The sequence below is a fragment of the Falco naumanni genome, chromosome 6, assembly GCF_017639655.2.
Source record: "Falco naumanni isolate bFalNau1 chromosome 6, bFalNau1.pat, whole genome shotgun sequence".
In the NCBI taxonomy this organism is placed as follows: Eukaryota; Metazoa; Chordata; class Aves; order Falconiformes; family Falconidae; genus Falco; species Falco naumanni.
The window spans coordinates 43,634,072-43,654,536 of record NC_054059.1 but is presented as its reverse complement, the minus strand read 5'-3'; the positions used below and the strand labels follow the sequence as shown (position 1 = coordinate 43,654,536).

Sequence of the window (20,465 nt, the reverse complement as noted above, 5' to 3'; positions counted from 1 at the left end):
AAGGTTAGATCATGAGAACATTTGACCCATCACTACTACACTTGACAAGCTTGTGGTTGTCACCACAAACTCTGCTTTTGGCAGTTTGCAGATAGGCACTTTCCCATGTCCAGAACATAGGAGGATTCTCCTCACTTTAGTGTAATTATGTTCCTAAAATATTTCTGTGAATATTTATACTCTCTGCAGTTCTTTTGCCTTTAATATTCTCCCTAATCCACAGGGAGTGTGACCTATATTACTAATGACAAGACTGAAGATTTCAAGTATCAGTTCCAGCAGAAAGGCAAAAGCAGATTATCAGGATATTTAAGTGGGCAGGACTTAAAAACCATAAATTCATTTGGTATGCTTAGAAAACAAGAAAGCTGTCCTGAATTTTTGCCAAGCTAATTTAACACCTCTTCAGAGTACTAAACAAGTCAATTCATAACTGAAATAGGACTAGTATTGTCTGGACTTTTCTCTGCACCGAGAACCTTGTTTTTCATTGTTGTGTCTTAAATGCCACCTGAAATGCAACCTGTCACTACAATTCTGCATCAGGTTTTGTTCTAGTGTTACTTGCATTTATTTTTAACCCATGTGAAGTTTATACATAGCAGTGTTATGGGCAGGTGAAGCTTCAGGGAAGACATAACCCAAAGCAGAATCTTTGTATTCTTTTTGAGTATAAAGAGCCTTAAATTCAGCGTTTTTAGTAACAGAAGGGTGGGTTTGGAAATTATTTGTTCAAATGCAAACAAATGATTAGCTAACTTAAGTAATTCCTGTCACTGCGTACCCTTCTTCCTTAAAGTGGTCAGGAAGAGGCTTGTTACTTTATTTTTACGTTCCTCTTACAGACTTCCCCCCACTCCTTAAGAGTTGTCTAAGCATCATTTTGTGCCAGTTCAGCAGCAGCAGCTGAAGGAAGTAGGCAAAAACCAAGGGAAATAAGGGACCTTGAAGTTTAGCTTACCCTATAAAGAAGTTATCAACCAGACTAGTAATTTGGTCTGTAGGCCACATTGCTTTCATCTAGAGGAATCTTCCATTTTAAGGATCAATTGACTTAAGGAACTGCTGGATTTCACTTCCACTTAAGCTACCACAAGCTTACCTGTGCATTGACCAAGCCCACAGACTAAAAGTGTACAATATAAAAAGTTACTCAAGGTTATCTGTTTGATTAAAGCAGCTGTCTATCTTAGCTTAAGTTACTATATGTTACTAAGAACAATTCGTTTTTTTCCAGTTCAGTCTTGACATTGCCTGATAAAAAAGGAAAGTGCTTTGGTGACTTTATCATCTGGGTAGGTAGTAACAAGCGAGCAAACAGCTTGTTCACTTCTAGAGTCTTACCATTTCCTACATCCAACAGCGAAGACAGAAGCTGCAACTAAAGACCTGTACCTAAAGATTACCCGTCTCTTTTGGATAGCTTGATCAGCATTTAGCAGCATTAATATCTAAAGAATGACTCTGATCCTGATGTATGCAAGATGAAAAAAAGTCCAACCCACTTAAACTCAGTGAATCAAGGTGTTCAGTTAGTTTTAAGATTATCTTAATTTGAGATGCAGTTCTAATCTAAACCAAATATACCACAAGTCTTCCTCAAGTGCAAGCTAGCCTGTACACCACTCCCAACTTTTGCTGAACATTGGAGACTTGACTCACACTTATATTCGATAATTTTATTCCCCACAGGACTGTATTCATCCATTCTTATGCCAATACTTAAGAATTAAAATGTTTATTCTTCACGCTCACCTTGGCAGACGTTTCAAACCATCCAGCAAAGCCACCTTCTCTGCAGAACTGGTCCATTTGAGAGGGATTCTGGCTGCCATCTTTCTTCTGGTCACACTTGTTTGCAAGAAGAACAGCAGGGATGGGGCTGCCATTGGGAAGTAGTACTTTACTGTCCAAATCATGCTTCCATTTTGAAACAGCCTCAAAAGTAGAGCCTCTTGTGACATCAAAGACCACAAAAGCACCAACTGCTTCTTTGTAGTATACTCTGGTCATATTTCCAAAGCGCTCCTGGCCTGAAAGAGAGGATGTTGACAGAGTATATTCAAGCATGGACTGTAGTCAATATAAATGGACTTCTGTACCAGGTTAGTACATACAAGTTTGGCATTCAGGTCTAGTCACCTAGTTCATACTGCGTTGTCTCTATGCTATATAAGCTCATTATAGCAACCGTTACATATTATACACAGCAAGTCAGATGCTAAAAGCAATCCCAACTGCCACTCTGAATTTTTCAAAACTTTAAGTAGTAATGCCTAAAACCAATACCAGCACAACTATACACAAATTCTTTAATCAAAAAAACTTTGCAAGATTTAGATATAAATCTAGTTACTGCAGCTAAAGAAAACCAATGGTGTCGTGGTTTAACTTCAGTCAGCAACCAAATATCACACAGCCGCTCGCTCACTCCCCCTCACCCAGAGGGATGGGGAGAAGAATCAGAATGTAAAACTCAAGGGTTGAGCTAAGAACAATTTAATAGGGAAAGCGAAAGCTGCCCATGTAAGCAAAGAATTCATTCACCACTTCCCATGGGCAGGCAGGTGTTCAGCCATCCCCAGGAAAGCCGGGCTCCATCACATGTTACTTGGGAAGACAAAAGGCATAATGCCAGATGTCCCCGCCTTCCTCCTCCTTCCCCTAGTTTATATACTCAGTATGATGTCCCATGGTATGGAATATCCCTCTGGCCAGCTGGGGTCAGCTGTCCTGGCCGTGTCCCCTCCCAATTCCCCGTGCCCCTCCAGCCCTCTCGCTGGCAGGGCCCCAGAACCTGGAAAGTCCTTGACTGAGTATAAACATGACCCAGCAACAGCCGAACCCATCAGTGTGCCACCAACAGTGTCCTCACACCAAATCCAAAATGCAGCGCTGCACCAGCCACCAAGGAGAAAATGAACTCTATCCCTGCTGAAACGAGGACAAATGATCAGCAAGTATACTAAACTAAAAAAGCCTTTTCTTAAGTACAATTATTGTTGTTTAGTATACTTCAAATGTAGTATTAGAACGCTGGTTCAGTTATTCTTCGGTTTGGAAGGTCAGATCATCATGCTGTGTTTGTACTGCGTGCAGCAGTGTCAAATGCTAGCATTTTGTTTGGAAAGTTCAGGCCACTAAAATAGCTTTCTGCTTTGTTCCAAAGTCTTCATTGGGAAAAGTAGCCCCTGCACTTAATTTAGTTTTACAGTCTATCGTCACTTCAGCTTTTAGCATTTAGTGCCTATCCTGGTTTAGAATAGATAAAGAATTTTAACTGGAAACGTAAGTGTCCTCCGTTTATAAACATTCAAGTCCACCTTTGACAGCAAGGACAAACAGTTACAAGGAGAACTGGGTATTATAATCTTCTAAGAGCCAGAAATTCATTAGGTGAAGGAACCTGAGAAGGCATCCTGTTCAACGGCATGGTTTTTTGAGCTCAATTGCCTCATTTTAGTGTCTGTACTTCAGTGTACCGATTAGCTCATTCCCTATAGACATTTTCAGAAAATGCTGACTAAGCAGCTGTTAGAACTGCCTGAAAGCAGCAGCTATAGTGAAGTTCTAGAAAACCACAAAGCTGACTATTTCTGGCTGTTCAACTTTAAAGTATGAGGCTGCATAAACCAGCATCACTAGCCAGCGTATTCTGAGGATTGGAAGTTACGCGTGCAATTCTTTCCTACCAGCTCATTATCCTGTGTGAGAACAAGAAGCACACAAGAAGAAAGCTCTTCTCTCCATATTCAAAGCTCAAGATTTGAAGCAGCATTTATGCCATGGACTCCAAGGCCATCAAGCCAGGTGCTAAGTCTGCATCTTAGTGCCTATGTCATTGGAACAGACACATTGCTTGTACAAGTCTCCTGAACAGCATACACAGAACTTGCATACAAGCAACTCAAATTGTCTCTCTAGGTCTTCCCAGGCTGGATTCTTATGCCTGACAGGTGTTTTCTGTATAGCTTTACTACAAATTGTTGTACCATGTGCCCATGGTTTTCATGAATCAAATACCTTCTGGCCAAACTCTTTCCTAATGGCTTTTACTACTTCTGCAGATCAATTGTGTCACATCTAAAGAAGCTTTATCTTTAGATTGTTGGGATTTTTAAATGAAGCTGCACAGAATCCAATTTCATTACATTAAGCCAGTCACTGCATATGGCATCACACAAGCTATAAGGAGCTCCTTTTCAGCTTCCCCATTTGTTTAGTCAGTCTCACCGCTGATTCTTATTACACAGGAACGCCTCTGTGCTAATGCACTGAGTCTTGCATCCAATTCAGGCAGTATATCCCTTCACACCATAGGACAGGCCCACAAGACAACGTAATCAAGGTCTGCAGTGCTCTGTACCAACATCAGTCTTCTAGAGAAAGATTTTTTTCAGTTTGGCCCCAAAATGGCCTAGAAATGAATACTACTTGCTGTTATTTACATGACAGAACACATGAATCTGAAGCAGCGCAGGGAAGTCACATCACTCTTCCCTATTCAGTTGCTGAAGATCTGTGGGGATTTCAGTCTTTAATTAAGACTAAGGTTTTCCAAAAACTTGATGGACATTTACATAATAAAGTTAAATCGTGTTGACAAGTTGCAGAAAGGGTTGCTAACCAGCAGGCAGCAGAGCCAGCATAATCACTACATACGAAAACTTTTGGGAATTGCAGAAAAGATTCAGGCAGTTATGATTTCTCAGACAGCTGTGCATGCTGTAAGTAAACATGGCTGTGATCAGTTACCACAGTGAAGGACATTACCATTGACTGAATCTCTTCCTGCCTACTGCCCTCCCATCCAAATAAGCTTTAAAGATAAAGAAATATTAGCTATAGGAGGCTAGTATGGCCTTACTATAACCTTTGCTGAAGCCTGCACAACAGTGCATTTAAAGTGTATGAAAGAGGTTGAATTAGTACATTATCACATATAGCTTCCAAAGAAAAAGTTACAAAATATATATCATAACCAAACTTGGAAGAGTCCTAAAAACCACCAAATGTTTTTTCTTAAAGCAGTAACAGGGGGCCTAGCCTTGGCCAGAAAGTCTGAAGTCTGTCAATTCCACTTCCAAGAGAATTCCCTTCATCTTACCATAGTCAGTCTTCCCCACTCACTTGGCCAAATGTCTTTACATACTACAAATACGAGAGTTGCATTGACTGGTAACAACCAAGATTGCCTGCCAGTTGGTTCCTTGACACTGGTGACTTCTCATGCTCCAGTATTCCTCAAGCTACATGAAGCTTTAACACTGTGCAGCCTCCTGCCAGCTATGCTATACCAGAAAGGCACCAGTCTTGTAGCAAAGCAGCAGACTAGCTGAGTCCCTTCATGGGGCCCTGACTAGGAGTGGGGTTGTACTGACAGATTCAGGAGCTCTGGAATAATGGAGAACCCAAGGTTAGCTTCGTACTGTGGCTTTCCTTATTGTGTGAGGAGACAGCAGTTCTGGTAGGAACATCAGCCTACACTGAACTGTACTTTATTTTGTACTCCATAGCAGTCACTTAGAAAGCTTGGGATTCAATTGCCCAGACCAATAATATTATTTCTAGCTGGCTTTACTGATAGTAGTAAAAGTTTTTGCTTTTACAGTATCAGGTTTAGATTTGAAAAAAACATTAATACATATTCTTTCATAATTTAAATTTGGGTGAAAGTAGACAAGTGATGCACATATCAGCATGAAAGCTTCTATCTTATTAGATTTGAGCTTTATATCAGGAGGATTTGATACTCCTTACCCCTAAAAAAATCACACATAAGCTCAATGTCACTGTAGTATTAGAGATCAAAGCCTTTTAATATGTCAAATACTCACCAGTATGAGTGACGCCCTTTTCTAAAGTAGCCCAAACCCCAAAAGAGTTTATTATGCAGGGCTGCCTTCACCTCTAGAATTCACAACAATAAACCTGACCTGCATACTAGCTTATGGCTGTTCTTCTGTCGTGTCTGGAGGCTAATGAGGATGGTTATATTCTTTTTATTCCATAAAAAGAAGACAGAAGCAATAACACATAGCCCACCTAAGGGGTAAGAGGTGGTAGATGTATATAGCAGGAAGCAAGAACTCAGTATAAACCAAGCAGACTTTCTTTACAGTCCTGTTATTACTGACAATGCACACGCTGAGTTTCTTGTAGAGGATACAGAACGTTCTAGACAGCCTTTTCAGAATTTAACAGGACTTTCAGGCAAAGCTTTTGCAAGTGCTTTTCTGCTTGTAAAAAAACCCGTACAGAAAAAGCAAACCATAGAATACACTATTCCCCCAAAGTCTAGAGTCTTCTATTTGTTATTAAAAGTAAATGACTACATTTTTGCCATGCTCAGTTCAGCCAGGGATTTGTCATTCCCTTTCCTATGTGCAGCAGAATTTTTGCCGTAGTCATTTAACCATGTGTGAGATTAGTGTTGAGCAGTGCAAAAAGTGGATCATACCCACAGAGGGGGGGGGGGGGGGAAAGATTAAAGTGATCAGATGAAACTAGACATAAGGTCTCTAGTATGTATAACCATGGAAGGAGGACAGGAAGCTGTACTGCAGCAGTATGGGAAGGACGTTACAGGATTAATCATTCTGGTTGGTCTAGTGCCTTGACATAAACCTGCTGATATCAAAGGTATACTTTGTGTTTTAGGGGTTCAGATATAGATGAGGAACTAAGCTACAGGGATCAGAGGTTTTCTTTGGGGCCATGGAAGTGGCTGCATGCAATGCAAAGTTCTGCATTCTCTAACCACAAGATTTTCATACCTAAATGATTCAGCACATACTGTCACTATATTTTCCAGTAATTGCAACATTAAATTAAATACTTGCATAATGTCATGCATCAGGAACTAATACAATTCGCTACAGCAGCATCACCGGAATTAAGTTAGTTTAAAACTGTATCAGAGCCTGGGAGCTATTCTTGCTTCCCAGTTTACATTCTAACAGGGTGAACTGTAAGATAGAAACTACATGAAAATCAGTCATAGCTAGGATTGACATTAGAACCTTTATCCTTTACAGTGAAGTAAAAGAAAAGTTAGCATAAGATTCAGACAGTGCCAACCTTGTTTTGAAGTATGCTTTAAAGTTACTACAACAATCTTTCTCAACGTAAGGAATAAAGAAGGGAGTCCTGTTTATCACAGCAGTGTGACTCACTTTCGCAGTTCTTGCTTTTACTTAGCAGGAGATACCCTACACTCCTACCATTATTTCCACTCTTGACTCCTCCTACATGATGGGAGTTGAGGCTAGAAAAAGTGAGTTAAGTGCACAAATGACTGCTGAATATGCATGCTACTGAGTTTCTCAGGGTTTCTTTTCCCAGACTACTTGCCATACCTAGAAGTCTTACCCAAGAACTTACCCAAGAGTAAGATAGCAAATCTAGAAGCAGCTACCCCAACTATAATTTTTTGCTATGAAGGCAAGTTTTAGTTTACCTCTGTCGATACCCACAGTATAGCACAGATTTCCCACCCTGTAAAAAATCCAAGCTTAGTCTTACCTGAAGCCACACAACTTAAACCAGAGTTGTGTTAACTGCATTTAAACCCTTAACATCTCACCAGGATTACTGACGAACAACTGGACGGAGTTCTTCAAAGTTCTTTTTCAGATGAGACTAACAGTTCTAGCATCCTCCAAAAATAGCACCATTAATGAGGAAAAGAAATATGACCAACAGTTATAAAATCCTGACAACTGGAAGAATGATAGAACAAATAGTTTCTTTCATTGAAGTAACGTTAGTTCAAGTCATCTTTGACAAGGCTAATCAGCTTAATGGATGGCCAGAGCTCAAACTTTGATTTTAGCAAGTCTGACAGTTCCACATCAAATAATATTAAACTATAGATGTATAGCGTAGACTGCAGTCACCCAAAAGTCAATGCACAACAAGATGAGGAGTTTTATTCCAGCATTGTTTGCTGCTAACTGGAAGACCAGTGCAACGAAGTTTTGCAGTTTTCCTGGAACAAATACTAAGTTATCAAGAGTCTGTTAAACAGCAAGAAGTCTTCAGTTTATGAATAAAGCCAAGCAGCTCTTGCAAACATTGTACTTCAGAACGCTGAAACTCAGAGTTGTGTTAATTTAAAGGGCAGTTTAAGTTCAACAGAAAGAAGGAATGTACCACACAGGAGGAGTCTAATCTATAAAACCAAGCAAAAAAAAAAAAAAAAAACAATCTAGCAATACTGCAGTAGTGAAGAAAATAATCAAGATACCTAGTGAATCAAATTAAGTGAGTTCAAAATGCATAGAAGTAGCATTCTGCTGGTGTATTTTAGTTATTCTGCTCTTCTATTAACAGGTGCTACAGTGCATTCATGCATCACAGCGTGCCTATTAAGAGATATAAGTGAAAGGTAATAATAGATCAGTTTTAGTCTGGGAATACTTAAACATTCTCCTTCCACAGAGAAGAGGCTTCTCAGATGAACTATTTAGCATTACCATTAACAGTCAATTAGTCATGCCAAAATTCAAGAATGGGCATTAGTGACAGGCAGACTAGCTCTAAACTAACTGACAACACCATGGCTCTTAGGTCCTCACTATCAACTACTCTGACCTTATTGGCCACACAGTGTGCAAACACAGTGCCACTATTTAGGTTTCAATGTCAAACTCCACAAGCCACTTGTTTCAGTTTCCAGGGCCAGGAGACATTCATGCTTTTATTGGACCCAGACAGGAAAAAACCCACAATTCAACAATAAGTGAAACTCTTTTTTCCAGTCGTCTTTCTGCCAAGGGAAGGTCTAGCCTAATGAGCACTCTCCTCTCTGCTCCAGATGTGCTGCTTACAAAAGCTTTTTTCTCTAGTTTCCTGAATTTCTAGGGTCAGTTTTTCACATATTAACATCAAGGAACATCCAAGTGGCAGCCCCTTAAATTTCAACTCAGTAAAGTTCACATCTTTCAGCATTGTAGATGTAAGCTAAAGCACCATCCAAGATGGCTGGGCATGCAGCCCAATCCTCGCACCAAGTTAGAACCATCATTACTTCCAAAACTCACTTAAGTCCTTTAGGAGCCACAGGCAAGAACAGACTACGCTTTGGATGCCTGTTGGTCCTACAGCTGGATGTTTGGCACAACACAGCAAATATCCAGAACTGCCCTGAGGATACATCCCCCAGTTCTCCAGACATCTAATGTACATTTTAGCACTACCAGGGTCAAGTGTGACCTGACAGGCTCCTTTTCAGACAGATGTATCAATATGTTAACTGGCAAGCTACCAGTGCTGACAGCTTTCATCCCTCTCCCCAAACCAGCACAGCTTGTCCCAGAACTGTCTTACCCAATTAGATTGAATCAGCTATTCACTAAGAAGTAGGTTAACCAAATCACTATCAATATTACAGGATATGCCCAAATGTCTACCCGCTTTATCACATGGGTAGCAGTTGTAGGTTGAGAGTAGACACTGAGAGTGTCAATACTACACAGCTCTCCACTCCTCACTCTGCATAATAGCTTAAATGGGTAAAAGATGCAACGTGTTTAAACCACAGAGGTGTTGAACTATGCTAGCAGCTCTAGCAGATATTAGAAACCTTTAAGAGTTAAAAAGGGCACATCTACCCTGACTTTTACTTTCCACCCCTGTGAAAGTAATATTTGGTATTTGTGGTTCTGGCGAAAAACACCAAGAGGTTCAAAAGCAAGAACTACAAGAACATGATACCCTCCTGTATTAGACAGTACTAGAAACAGTTTCACTGACTGCAGCTCTTAACAGTTTAAGAGACAAAAAGCATCAGATGATTTTTAAGGCAATTGCTAGTGTCCTTTCTTACTAAGGGTGGTGTGGGAAAATTAAGTGACCACTGTATGGATTTCTGCCTAAAAGTAATTGTCCCAAACCCTTCAGAAGAACAGTCTTCAGGGGAAAAGGTAACCAGCCTGTTAATCCCTGTTCAGCTGACCCCCACTTTACCGTAAGAGATAACCAGAGGATCAAAGGTTATGTCTGCATTAGAAAGTTGCAAGGTGCAGTTGAACAGTTCTGTTGAATGAGACAAGTGTCAGAGACCTGACTTCCACAGTACACACTATATACACGTGTGATAGACTAGTCATTGAAAAGTTACGAAGAATATCAGTTCAGGTGCAGCAGTATTTTAATTGCTTAGATCATAACAAAGTTTTTCCATGTTCTTAGAAGTCACTATTTCATTCTGAAACGGTAGGAAGTAATTGCTCTAAAGTTTCATTGCACAACACAGCCACTTTCTAATCTAGTAATTTCTTAGCTACCCGAATTTTCAAAGTCAGCAACTAGTCCTTCTGTTCACTGCTTGCTATCTTTCCATTTACCGCTTGATCTTTATTCTAAAGCAGGACAGTTCTGTTTGCTACCAGTGAAACAGTAAGAGCACTGAGGTGCGAGTGCTCAGAAGTCAGACATCTGATTTCCATCAGGAATGCTGGCCACATCTATCATCCTAATAGATGAGAAAAGCACACCATCCTCCTTCAAGGCTAGGAAGCTTTCCTCTAACAATTGCATGGTTCTCAGGGAATTTTACAGCAAGACTGACAGACTTTTCATTGCTGCCTGTAGCCTTGGGCCAATTCATGACTTAAAATTGTTCAAACTTCACAGCTCACTATCTTGTCTTTAAGATGTTTAGAGACAATACCCCACACTTAAAGTTCAAAAGGCTTTGTTTAGCATCAAATATTTATGGCAGTCATGTTTGTGTAAGAAAGTTTCACCTGTTTTGCTTGCATCTGCTGAACAGTAAATTAACAAGAGAGGAAGTCTCTGACTAAGCACTAGATTTCCATCCCCAGAAAAGCAGAATTCAAACAAGCTAAATGTTTTCTAACTAGCTGTCAAGTGCAGCACACATGGAAAAACCCTCCTTTGCATTAGTATTCAGAAGTTGACATAGCCTAATTATTAGCGCCAGACAGCATGAATTGGTACTTCCTACCTTGTTTTAACTAGACTTACCCAAACAAGTAATCTGCCAGAGTTAAGCTATTTCACTCCCGACACCCTCTAATCCATCTCCTTTGGTGCACTGTCATGCAGCCAGAGCTGTACTGTGTACTTAACAGTGATGCTGCACAGCACTACAGCATTTCACAGCGCACAGAACAATTCTGAAGTCAGTCTCAAGAACAACTTTATCACAAGACTGAAAAAATGTTAATCTCCAAAATGGTCAGTGTGTCATGGCACACTGTGTGATTGGAATTTTGTATCAAATAGCTGCCACTTCGCTCTATCCAGCACTCTAGCCTGGGAGCATTTAAAAAACAAGTTCACATAAGCTGCTTGCAGTGACACTCAGGCTGCTTTTTAATCTATTATTTGGAAAGTTACTAAAATCCATACAATAAGGAATACTTGTTTTCATTTGCTGCTAATCTAGAAGCTGCTACTGAAAGTTTGCTAGTCTTTCTCTAGACAGTTATTTATTATTCAACAAGCTCTATAAACCCCTGAAATCCCATCATTTTTTAAATCATAATCTTACCACCCCATCTACATTTGTTCTGTGTCTCCATAGCGAGAGGAGAACTTTGAATCTAATGTTCTGCCACGGGTAACTTGAGAAACATGCTGTGCTTTGTAGTCACTACTTACTGCTGGTCATGCTAGCTTCAACATGCAAGAGTTTCACAGGAATTATTCCTATGCAAGTCACTTCCTTCTGACATGGCATATCAGACATCAGAATGTCTGAAGTGATTATTTGAAGGGAACAGTTCACAACAAACTACAAAAGCCAGGCAATGGTTATCCCGGAGTTCAAGGAAGGTATTTCCAACAGCTCTGAGACAGAACCCCAGCGGCCTTGCTTACTACTGAAGGGAAGAATCTTATTTTATATAGCATGCTGAAGTCTTTTTTTTTTTTTTTTTTTTAACCAGGCAGCTAATATTACCTGTCTTGTGAAATGCAGGAAAGAAAGTAATCAGTTGAAAATGACCCTTTTACAGCATCTGCCAATTCAATTGTACTTGTGTATATGCACTTCAGTGACACCCTGTCCAAGTGTGCATATAGAGAACACTAAACTGGTAAGAGGTGCAGTGGAGATGTACAGTGAAGACCAAGAATCTGAAGCTGTGACACTGATGCAAGGAGGAGAGTTGATAAAGGTCGATTTACATCCATTACACTGCTCTTTTTATGCGGGGAGTTTATGTTTAGCATTGTCTACTCCAGTTTGTCTCTGAAGGGTTATGCACTTGGCTCGTCAAACCAGACTTACTGCATTACTTGAGTCAGTATTACATGAAGGGCAAGAATTTAGCCAATACTTGCCTGAAAAAAGCATTTATGATCAATGTAAGTTAATGATTTCTGCAAGGATTTCTAGTTTGTTTTATAATCTGACCCCCAAGTTAGTTGTGTGATATATACTGTTTTTCCTCCTGTCTGCTGTATTACACAAAATAACTTTGTTATTGTTTTGCTTTAAGGTAACTTCCCCCCTGCCCATTTGATGGATACCCATCTATCCTTTCTTCTCTGTATCAGAGTGCTAGGGAAGCATTTTTGTTGTGATCTTGCAGAAAGCATAAAACTTCTGTGCAACAGCTACATATGATATGAACTTGTATCTATTTGAAAATAAGGCTAAAGTCCCATCTATTCCATAGTGATTAGAAGCTCAAGCACTAAGTGCATCTCATTGTTGGCAGAAATTAAGAATACCTGCCAGATCAATACAGCAAACTTTTAAGCCTGTAGTAGATCAGACTGTCTTCTAAGATGACTTCTTTAACCCCATTTCTCATAGGAGACCTAGAAAAGCCTATGGAGAAATTCTAAACTTATTTCCAAGACACTGAAAGAACATCTGTCTCAATTCTACCATTTAACTGAAAATTAACTGAATAGCCCCATCTTGCATAATCAAAGTTACCATACTAAACTTTCTTACAACACCATGTTCAAGACTAACATTTCCCATGTGCTTACAGAATTCCATCAGCATAGAGGTTTTAAGAAGTCTAGTTCAAGATAACATATACAGTACTTTGAGTTGCTACATAATACAGTACTATGCACAAGAACCTTCACCAATATGAATGATTCAGTATCCACCAGTAAGACAAGGAAGTTGCTTCATCAGCAAGGCCAACCACCATACCTTGCCTGATAGCATTTCACAAAAAGTTACTTAAACAGAGGAATTCCAAAAAAGAAAGCATATTGACATCCAGAGCATGTATTCAGAGATGTCTGAAGGCTGGAAACACACCAAAAAAACAAGTTTAACATGTTCAACACTTATTTGAATACTTAGCTTAGAGCTCCAAGCACAGAAACTCATTCTCAGCTGAAAGCTGGTACCCAATTCGGCTTTTCCAGATGAGCCACAACAAAGGAAACCCTCAGAAGATTTCCCACAGAGGGGTGGTTTCTACAAGGAAACCAAGTCCACTTTCAATTCTGTTTCTTACCTTGACTGCTTTTAAGACAGCGTTCACACTTTCAACGTTAGCTGGGCTTCTATTTGCCCCTCCTCAAACTTTTATCTCCTAGTTTTGCATGCTTCCAGCCAGTATCATCCTTCAGTAATTTTTCTCACATGAGATTTATACTTAAATGTGTGAGCAGGAAGCATTCAGAAGTCAATAACAGGTCTTTTTCATCAGTCAGGAGACTTACATAAAAGATTCTCCTGCCCTGACAAGATAGAGCTGTCTCAGCTGTTAGCAAAATTATAGCACTCCCATCTCCACATGAAGGCTGCTGCTACTAAAGCCTCCACCACCATGTAAAATAGAAAATAACCTCAGTAACTTACCAGTTTCTGAAAAAACTCCCAGTTCTGCATCCATTTCTGATGCAGTTATTTGTGTGCACGCTTTTCACTCATTAGGTATAAGAGTGAGGAAAAAACACCGTTGGGGGCAGGCTATGCCTGGATTGTCTTTCCTCCACCCTACGCTCACTCCTACTAGGCACACAGCAATTTGTTGTTTCTTTTCAGGAGTTACTTTAATCCCTACATTGAGCTTCAAAATGTGTTGTGGTCAAGGTCAAGTTGTTGCAAGAGTACTTTGACTACCTTTAGAGACTACTACCTTCAAGCTCTCCATACTTTGAAAGACTCCCCTGAAAAGCAGCTGAAGTACATGCCTCTATGACACAGAGCAATGCATATATAGGAAATTGAGGTTTTCTGGTTGCCCCCCATAGACTTTCAGGGATGCATTAACACTGCTTAAAACTTTATTTAAATAATAATAAAAAATAAATTAGTCTATTAACATAAGAAACAAATCAATAACCTGGTACATAGAAGCAACTTGGCAGTCTTCTGACACGTCAGCAGCACAAATGCAGACTTACATACAGCTGCTTGAAACTAAGGTTTTACACATGCTAGTACAATATCTCACATACTGGAACAGACTGAATGCCTTTGAAACTCAGCTGTGTACGGTTGTGTATTTTAGTGGCTATGCTCCACAGAAGGTGCATAGCTACCAAGCACTCCACCTTTCCAGAGGAGATAACATTTTCTGTCCCAATGCAATAAGATCTATCAAGTGCTGCATAACTCCTGATTATCTAAGCAAGAAGGCCTGCATTTTGCCTGTGCTAATTTCAGTTCAAGTTTTCTGCCCTGCTGTGAATTAAGTTTTAGAATATCCTCCTCCCCCATTTGTGGTTTCCTGTACTCACTTTCCCATTTCTCATGGCTTCACATTGATGAGAGCAAGTTAACTTCCTAAAGAAGTTTAAGCTTAACAGCAACTCACGCATGTAAAACTCACTTGTCTTCATAGACAAGATAGTTATTCCAGCTCTTCTTCAACTTAGTATTTGAGCAAAATACTTCATCTGATTTCTCCACCCTCTTGGGGACCGGTATATACTTCTAACAAGTTAGAGTTCAGATCTTTAAGGAGACAGACAAGAGTTTAGTAACAAATCTGCATGCTGCAAGTCTTATCATTCAAGTTCTGAAAGCTTGTTTACAGAATGTGTAAAACACTGAAGTACAGTCATTCCTCTTCTGTTTGGCCAATTTCATAGCCAAGCTCTTCCAGTTAAAGCATTGATCCAGCTCTAATAAACACCTTTACAAAGAAATTCTAACAGAGTCCCAGAAGGATGCTATTACACCAAAGTTAATGCAGAATCACTGCCAAAGCTTTAAAACCAAATTTGTCAACCAGTTGTCATTAGTGACTTCTTCAGGAGAAGCCAAGCTCAAGTAGTTATCTATGACTTTTACCACCCTTGCCCTCCAGCAAGTTGTGTGCTTGAACAGGCTCATGTGAGTGACAGTGATAGTCGATGTGATCATAAAGCAGCAGCTAACATTACTGAGTTGCTGATTTTATTAGAGCAGATCAAAAGGTTTTATGATACAGAAAATCCTTTTAATGTGTTATTTCAATGATATTTGACTGAGCTTCATCAATATGCTATGTTCACCTCCTACACTATGTTGTGGTCATTGCAGTACACTCACTAAAACAGCATGCTTGTCAAGTAGGAATCTTCAGTGTACTGAAACAGACTTTAAAAGCACTTCCTAATCATTAGGTTTCCTTTGTTTTGTATCTTTTTACCACAGTGACTCATTCCTATCTCCTATTTATTTCACCAGCTATTTGTGTCCTTTGATCAAGGGAGTTACCCTGGTTCTAACACTTACAGAATTTATCCAGGAAGAGATATTTATCATAACTCCCCATGTCAAGATAAAAACAAAAGTAATGCCTAAGGGCAGCAAAGTTTAGAAGTTTTGCTCCTGTATGAACATGCACGTAATCTGTGCAGCTTCTTTCAGAATACTTCATGCTGCAACCAAGATAATTTGACAGTGACTGATCAGTCTTACTCCCAAGCTTCTTCATCTCCATTATTCAAGAAGCTACAACCTGTATCTAAAAACTAAAATGCCTGAGAACCCTTCTGAAATACACAAGTCTAGGCACAACAGTACCCTTCTTCCCCGTACACTATTTCACACCCCATCCCCTTGATCCCTTGCAGGAACCTGCATTAGTTTTTTACTGGTAAAAATAGCCTTCTTGTTGTAAGGTACAAAGCATAGACAGCGTAACACTGTCATGCTCTATTTGACAGAATTATCTAATCACTAAAAAAAAAACCAACCACCACTCAGCTAGCATAAGAAGTTGAATTCACTCATGAGCCTGCTGCATTGCAACACACAGCACAATATTCATTATTTTGACTCCAATCACGCCAGAAACCAGTACAGTATCTGCATTATAGCCTTTGACTGATGACTGAACTACATTGTTATTTTTTATCACTGATTTGGTTACAGAACCCTGGATTGCAGGACCCAGCTCTTTGAGGAAAGCTTTATGATGAACTGTAGAGTACAAGCTCTGATCTAGTGAAAAATAACATGCCTCACTATGCTTAAAGGTTAGACTTTTAATTCAGAAGCCTTTTTAAATGCATCATAATCAATTCAGAACACTAGCACCATATTGCTTGCAGGGAAGTCACATGTAACATTAATTACCATAATATTTCTTCAAGAGATCTAAAGCTGTTTGTCTGCACAGACCAGCAGACAAAATCATCTACATGAGCTGTTGAAAGCCAGAAGACGGTTGGGCTGATGAGCTAGAAGGGAATGACTATCACATGCTCAGATACTCTTGTTACACACTTCAGTAAAGCACTTCAGGGAATATGCACTATGACTATATAGAAGGAACCTTCAACCTGGTTCTCTAACTAATAATTTCTATATAAACTTGTTAACATCCTCAGGTATTTACAAATATGCTTGAGTATAGATGTAGACAGCTGGAGAACATGCTCCCAGATTGAGAGCTTCAGGAGTTTTAAGACCACGAAACAACCCTTATGGATATTAAAATCCCCTTTATTTTAATGATTAATGCCTAACTAAGATGCCAAGTTCTATAGAAGCCTGAACTGTTACTCTCACACTAGCTAAGCAGAGATCAATCAAAAAAAAAAAAATATCACTAAGGCTAAGATTACTTCTCTTCTTGGTCTTGTTTTTCCATTGGGGAAGGACTCCCAGCCCCTTGGAAACAGAGTAGCCTGAACTACCAGATGAGACATATGAATTTAGTGCAAGTTGCAGAACAATTGTCTTTTCCTAGCAAAAATGATAAAGGAAAATACTAGTTAGGAGTTTCATTCATTGTAATACAGGAAAAATATTTCAGTGACTGGAAAAAAAAATTAATTCTTCCATCTATCAGCAAAATGATCACAAGCCTCCAGGGATTTATCAGCAGATTTATCTTAACTCAGTCTCCACCTACCAGTGTCCAAGATGTACTAAGGGCAGTAATCAAGAATGAAAGATAGAGTCGTCTAGATCTTGAAATGAATGCATGGGTGTATTGCTAGGACTTCCCATGATATAAGTAGGTTCTGCCCAAACTTTGTTACAAATTACAGTAAGTTTCTGTCTAGCCTGTTGGAACAGATTGCTTTGGCGAAGCACACAGCCTACCCCAGCCCCAGAAACCAAGGGCTGAGGAGAAGTTAAACACAAGCATGGCACCCTGCCAAATCCCAGGATCCTGATAGTCTCCCCTCTTCAATCTTGGGAACCCCAGACTTGCTGAAATAATCCAGAGCACTGTAGCAGCTTGAACCACAACTGTTAATCGATTTACAGAAAGTTAAAACTGATCCAAAAAAGGAACACACCAGAAGAGAAAGCTTGCCAACATTTTACTTGTTCTCCAAAACAGCAATTAGAAAATATTTTAGTTTGCCCTACCGGCCAACAGCAGAAAGATCTATGATGTGCTTCAGCGTATGACAGTAGGGAGCAGGCTTTTTAATTTGAGGAATCATATTCCAAGTGTTTTAAGGTAACCTTTAGAGAAGGCCAGAAGCTGATGTATAGCTGGCCTGTCACAGGGTTATACCAGCCACACGTTATGCTTCCTCTTTCGAGCTTCCACTAGATAAAGCCTAGAGCTTGTGGAAACAGTAGCTACCAGTTGTTATCCTAGTTATCTTCCAGCAGCGCAAGTTTAAACACCAGCATGTGAAATGAAGTCTGTTTTTCCAAATCCAAGAAGATATTCTTAACATCTTAGAGACGGATGAAGAGAGCTGCAGGTTAAAACCTGGGCTGCACACAAAACTAGAAATGCAATACCACCAGCTTGAGATGATTAAGGAGTTGAGGGGATAGACTTCTTACAAGACCACAGCAAAACAAGAGTTTGTTCTGTGGCATCTGACACCACAGCACAAGCAAAGTTAAATGTGACAGGTATACAGCTGGAGTCTTCAAAACAGAGGTCTTAAAGAACAGTTTTGAATTACACATAGGAAAGGAATGATGTGTTGTTTGGGCGTGTGAACAGGGCTTTTCTGCTCCTCTATGCTCAAAGTACCTTTTTGATAAAAAAAATCCAAAACCTTAATGTTTCACACACATGAGTGCCATTCCCTTATTCCACCTTGCAGGGACACAGTTACTTTTAAATAAAGCAGGCAACTCCACTGCTTGAGCACAGTTTGAGCATACTTCCTTTGAAAGACTGTTTTAGGTACTCAAGTTACCTTTATTTAACCTGTAAGGCGTGCTTACTAAACATAACATACTTGGAGGAGATATTCATTTCTTCTAGAAGCATCAGGGAGCCGTAACCCTGAGTGAATGTAAGCAGCAGCGATAACCAGGGCCACAGGCACCCAGGCAAGCAGGTCAGGGGGAGCAGTACGAGCAGGAGCCCTAGGGCCAGCAGGTAGAGCAATGCACTGTCGGGAACTACCGCAAAAAGCCAGGGCCAAGGCAAGAGACCCACAACTTCAGCTAACTAGAGCCCGGACAGTCTGCAAAAAGTCAAAAAACTTCACTCCCACACCAAGACCTCCCTCTACTTACATCTCAAACACAGGCAAGAGGGGCTGCAGGCAACAGGAGTTAGGGGAAAAACAAGGCGGCACATCTCACAGTCAAAACACTTTCCCCCCCAGAGGCCGGGCCCACAGGCCTCTGCCCCGCCGGGGCTCACCCCAGAGCCAAGCCCGGTCCCTACCTGCGATATCCCAGAGCTGCAGCCGCACCAGGGTCTTGCTGTCCCAGTTGATGACTTTGAGTGCGAAATCCACCCCGATGGTGGCCCGGTAGTGCTGAGAGAAGAGCTGGTGCACGTACCGCTTGATAATACTGGTTTTACCCACACCCAGCTCCCCGATCACCAGCACCTTGAAAAGATGCTCCCGGCACTCGGGCACACCGGAGCCCGCTCCTTCCCCGCCGGCCATCCTCGGCCCTCCCGGGGCGCAGCGGGGAGGCCGGGCTACCGTGGCCGCCGCTCGCTCGCCCGCCCGCCCTCCTCTGAACTTTCCCAGCCGGCAACTTTCCTCCAACTTTCCCCCGCCGCCTCCACGCTGGGCCGGCCTACGCCGGGCGGGGGAAAAGGGAGAGGGAGTGAGGGAGGAGCAGGAGGAGGGAAACGCCGCAACCACCTGACTGCAGTCACAGGACGCGGAAACTCCGCGGCCATATAAAAGCCTGGGGGGGGGAGGGGCAGGAGGAGGGACCCGGCCCGCGGTGCCAGGCGGGGTCCCAAGGTCCCCACATAGGGTGTCTGGGGTCCCGGCTGGGATGGGCTGGCCTTGGGGAGGCCACCGGCTCCGTCCCGCTCTCCCCGGGCGCCCGCCGGGGCACGGCCGTGCCCCGGCGGGCGCCCGGGGAGAGCGGGACGGAGCGGCCGCCGTGGCGAGAGCTGAGGGGACTCTTCCCTGAAAACGCTCGGGGTTTCTCCCCTCTCCTCAGTAAAGAGGCTTGCGAGACAAAGAGGGCTTTACCATCACGTCTGCTGACAGCAGTGCTACCGTAACCCTCACCCACAGTGGACTCCCCGTTACCGGGCTTGCTGCCCGCCCGGCCCGGGCCTGACCCTGCACACCAGGTGGGGTGCTGAGCCAGGCCCGGGGCAGTGGGGTGGGCCAGGCCGTCACTGTGAGGGGCTCCGGTAACCGAGGAAAAAATCCCCCCCTCACCTGCAGGATTCCCATCAAACACAACTTTATTCGGTTCCCTTCTCTCCCTAAATTAATCCAATAACATATTTTTTAATCACTTTCCAGTTGTTTTAAATAATACATCAGGCAATGAACAGACACACTGTGAGAACCCAACATAAAATAAATTTCCAGTCCCTGGGACCATGCAGTGTCGTGTGTGTAGCTTGTAGGTGCTGGGAAAAACAAACGTCTTTGCTAACGTGCTCTTCAAATAAAACACCCAACCCCAACCATCTGTCCTTGCGACAAGAGGCTGACGTTTTGTGGCTAAGTAGTGGTGTCTTCGTGCTGTAATGCTTAATTATTGTGTAAATTCCTTAACAGAGTTATTTCATGCCGGAGAGGTGTGAAAAGTGGTCCAAAAGGGAAATGCTGCGTGTCTGGACAGTGTGTGTGTGCACACCAGCTGGGAGCCCAAGTGAAGACCC

At 41.5% G+C, this 20,465-nt stretch overlaps 1 protein-coding gene across 1 annotated transcript in view; it reads right to left on the bottom strand.

Annotated features, from left to right (window-relative positions):
• Positions 1–19,479, bottom strand: part of RAB32 (RAB32, member RAS oncogene family) — a 28,035-nt gene extending 8,556 nt beyond the window's left edge. The window contains exons 1-2 of the mRNA XM_040598470.1: positions 19,044–19,479; positions 1,756–2,033 (exon numbers count right to left, since the gene is read on the bottom strand). Coding sequence (XP_040454404.1) covers positions 1,756–2,033; positions 19,044–19,272 — 507 coding nt within the window. The 5' untranslated portion in view covers positions 19,273–19,479. The remainder of the gene's footprint in view (positions 1–1,755; positions 2,034–19,043) is intronic.
• Positions 19,480–20,465: the final 986 nt, after the last annotated feature.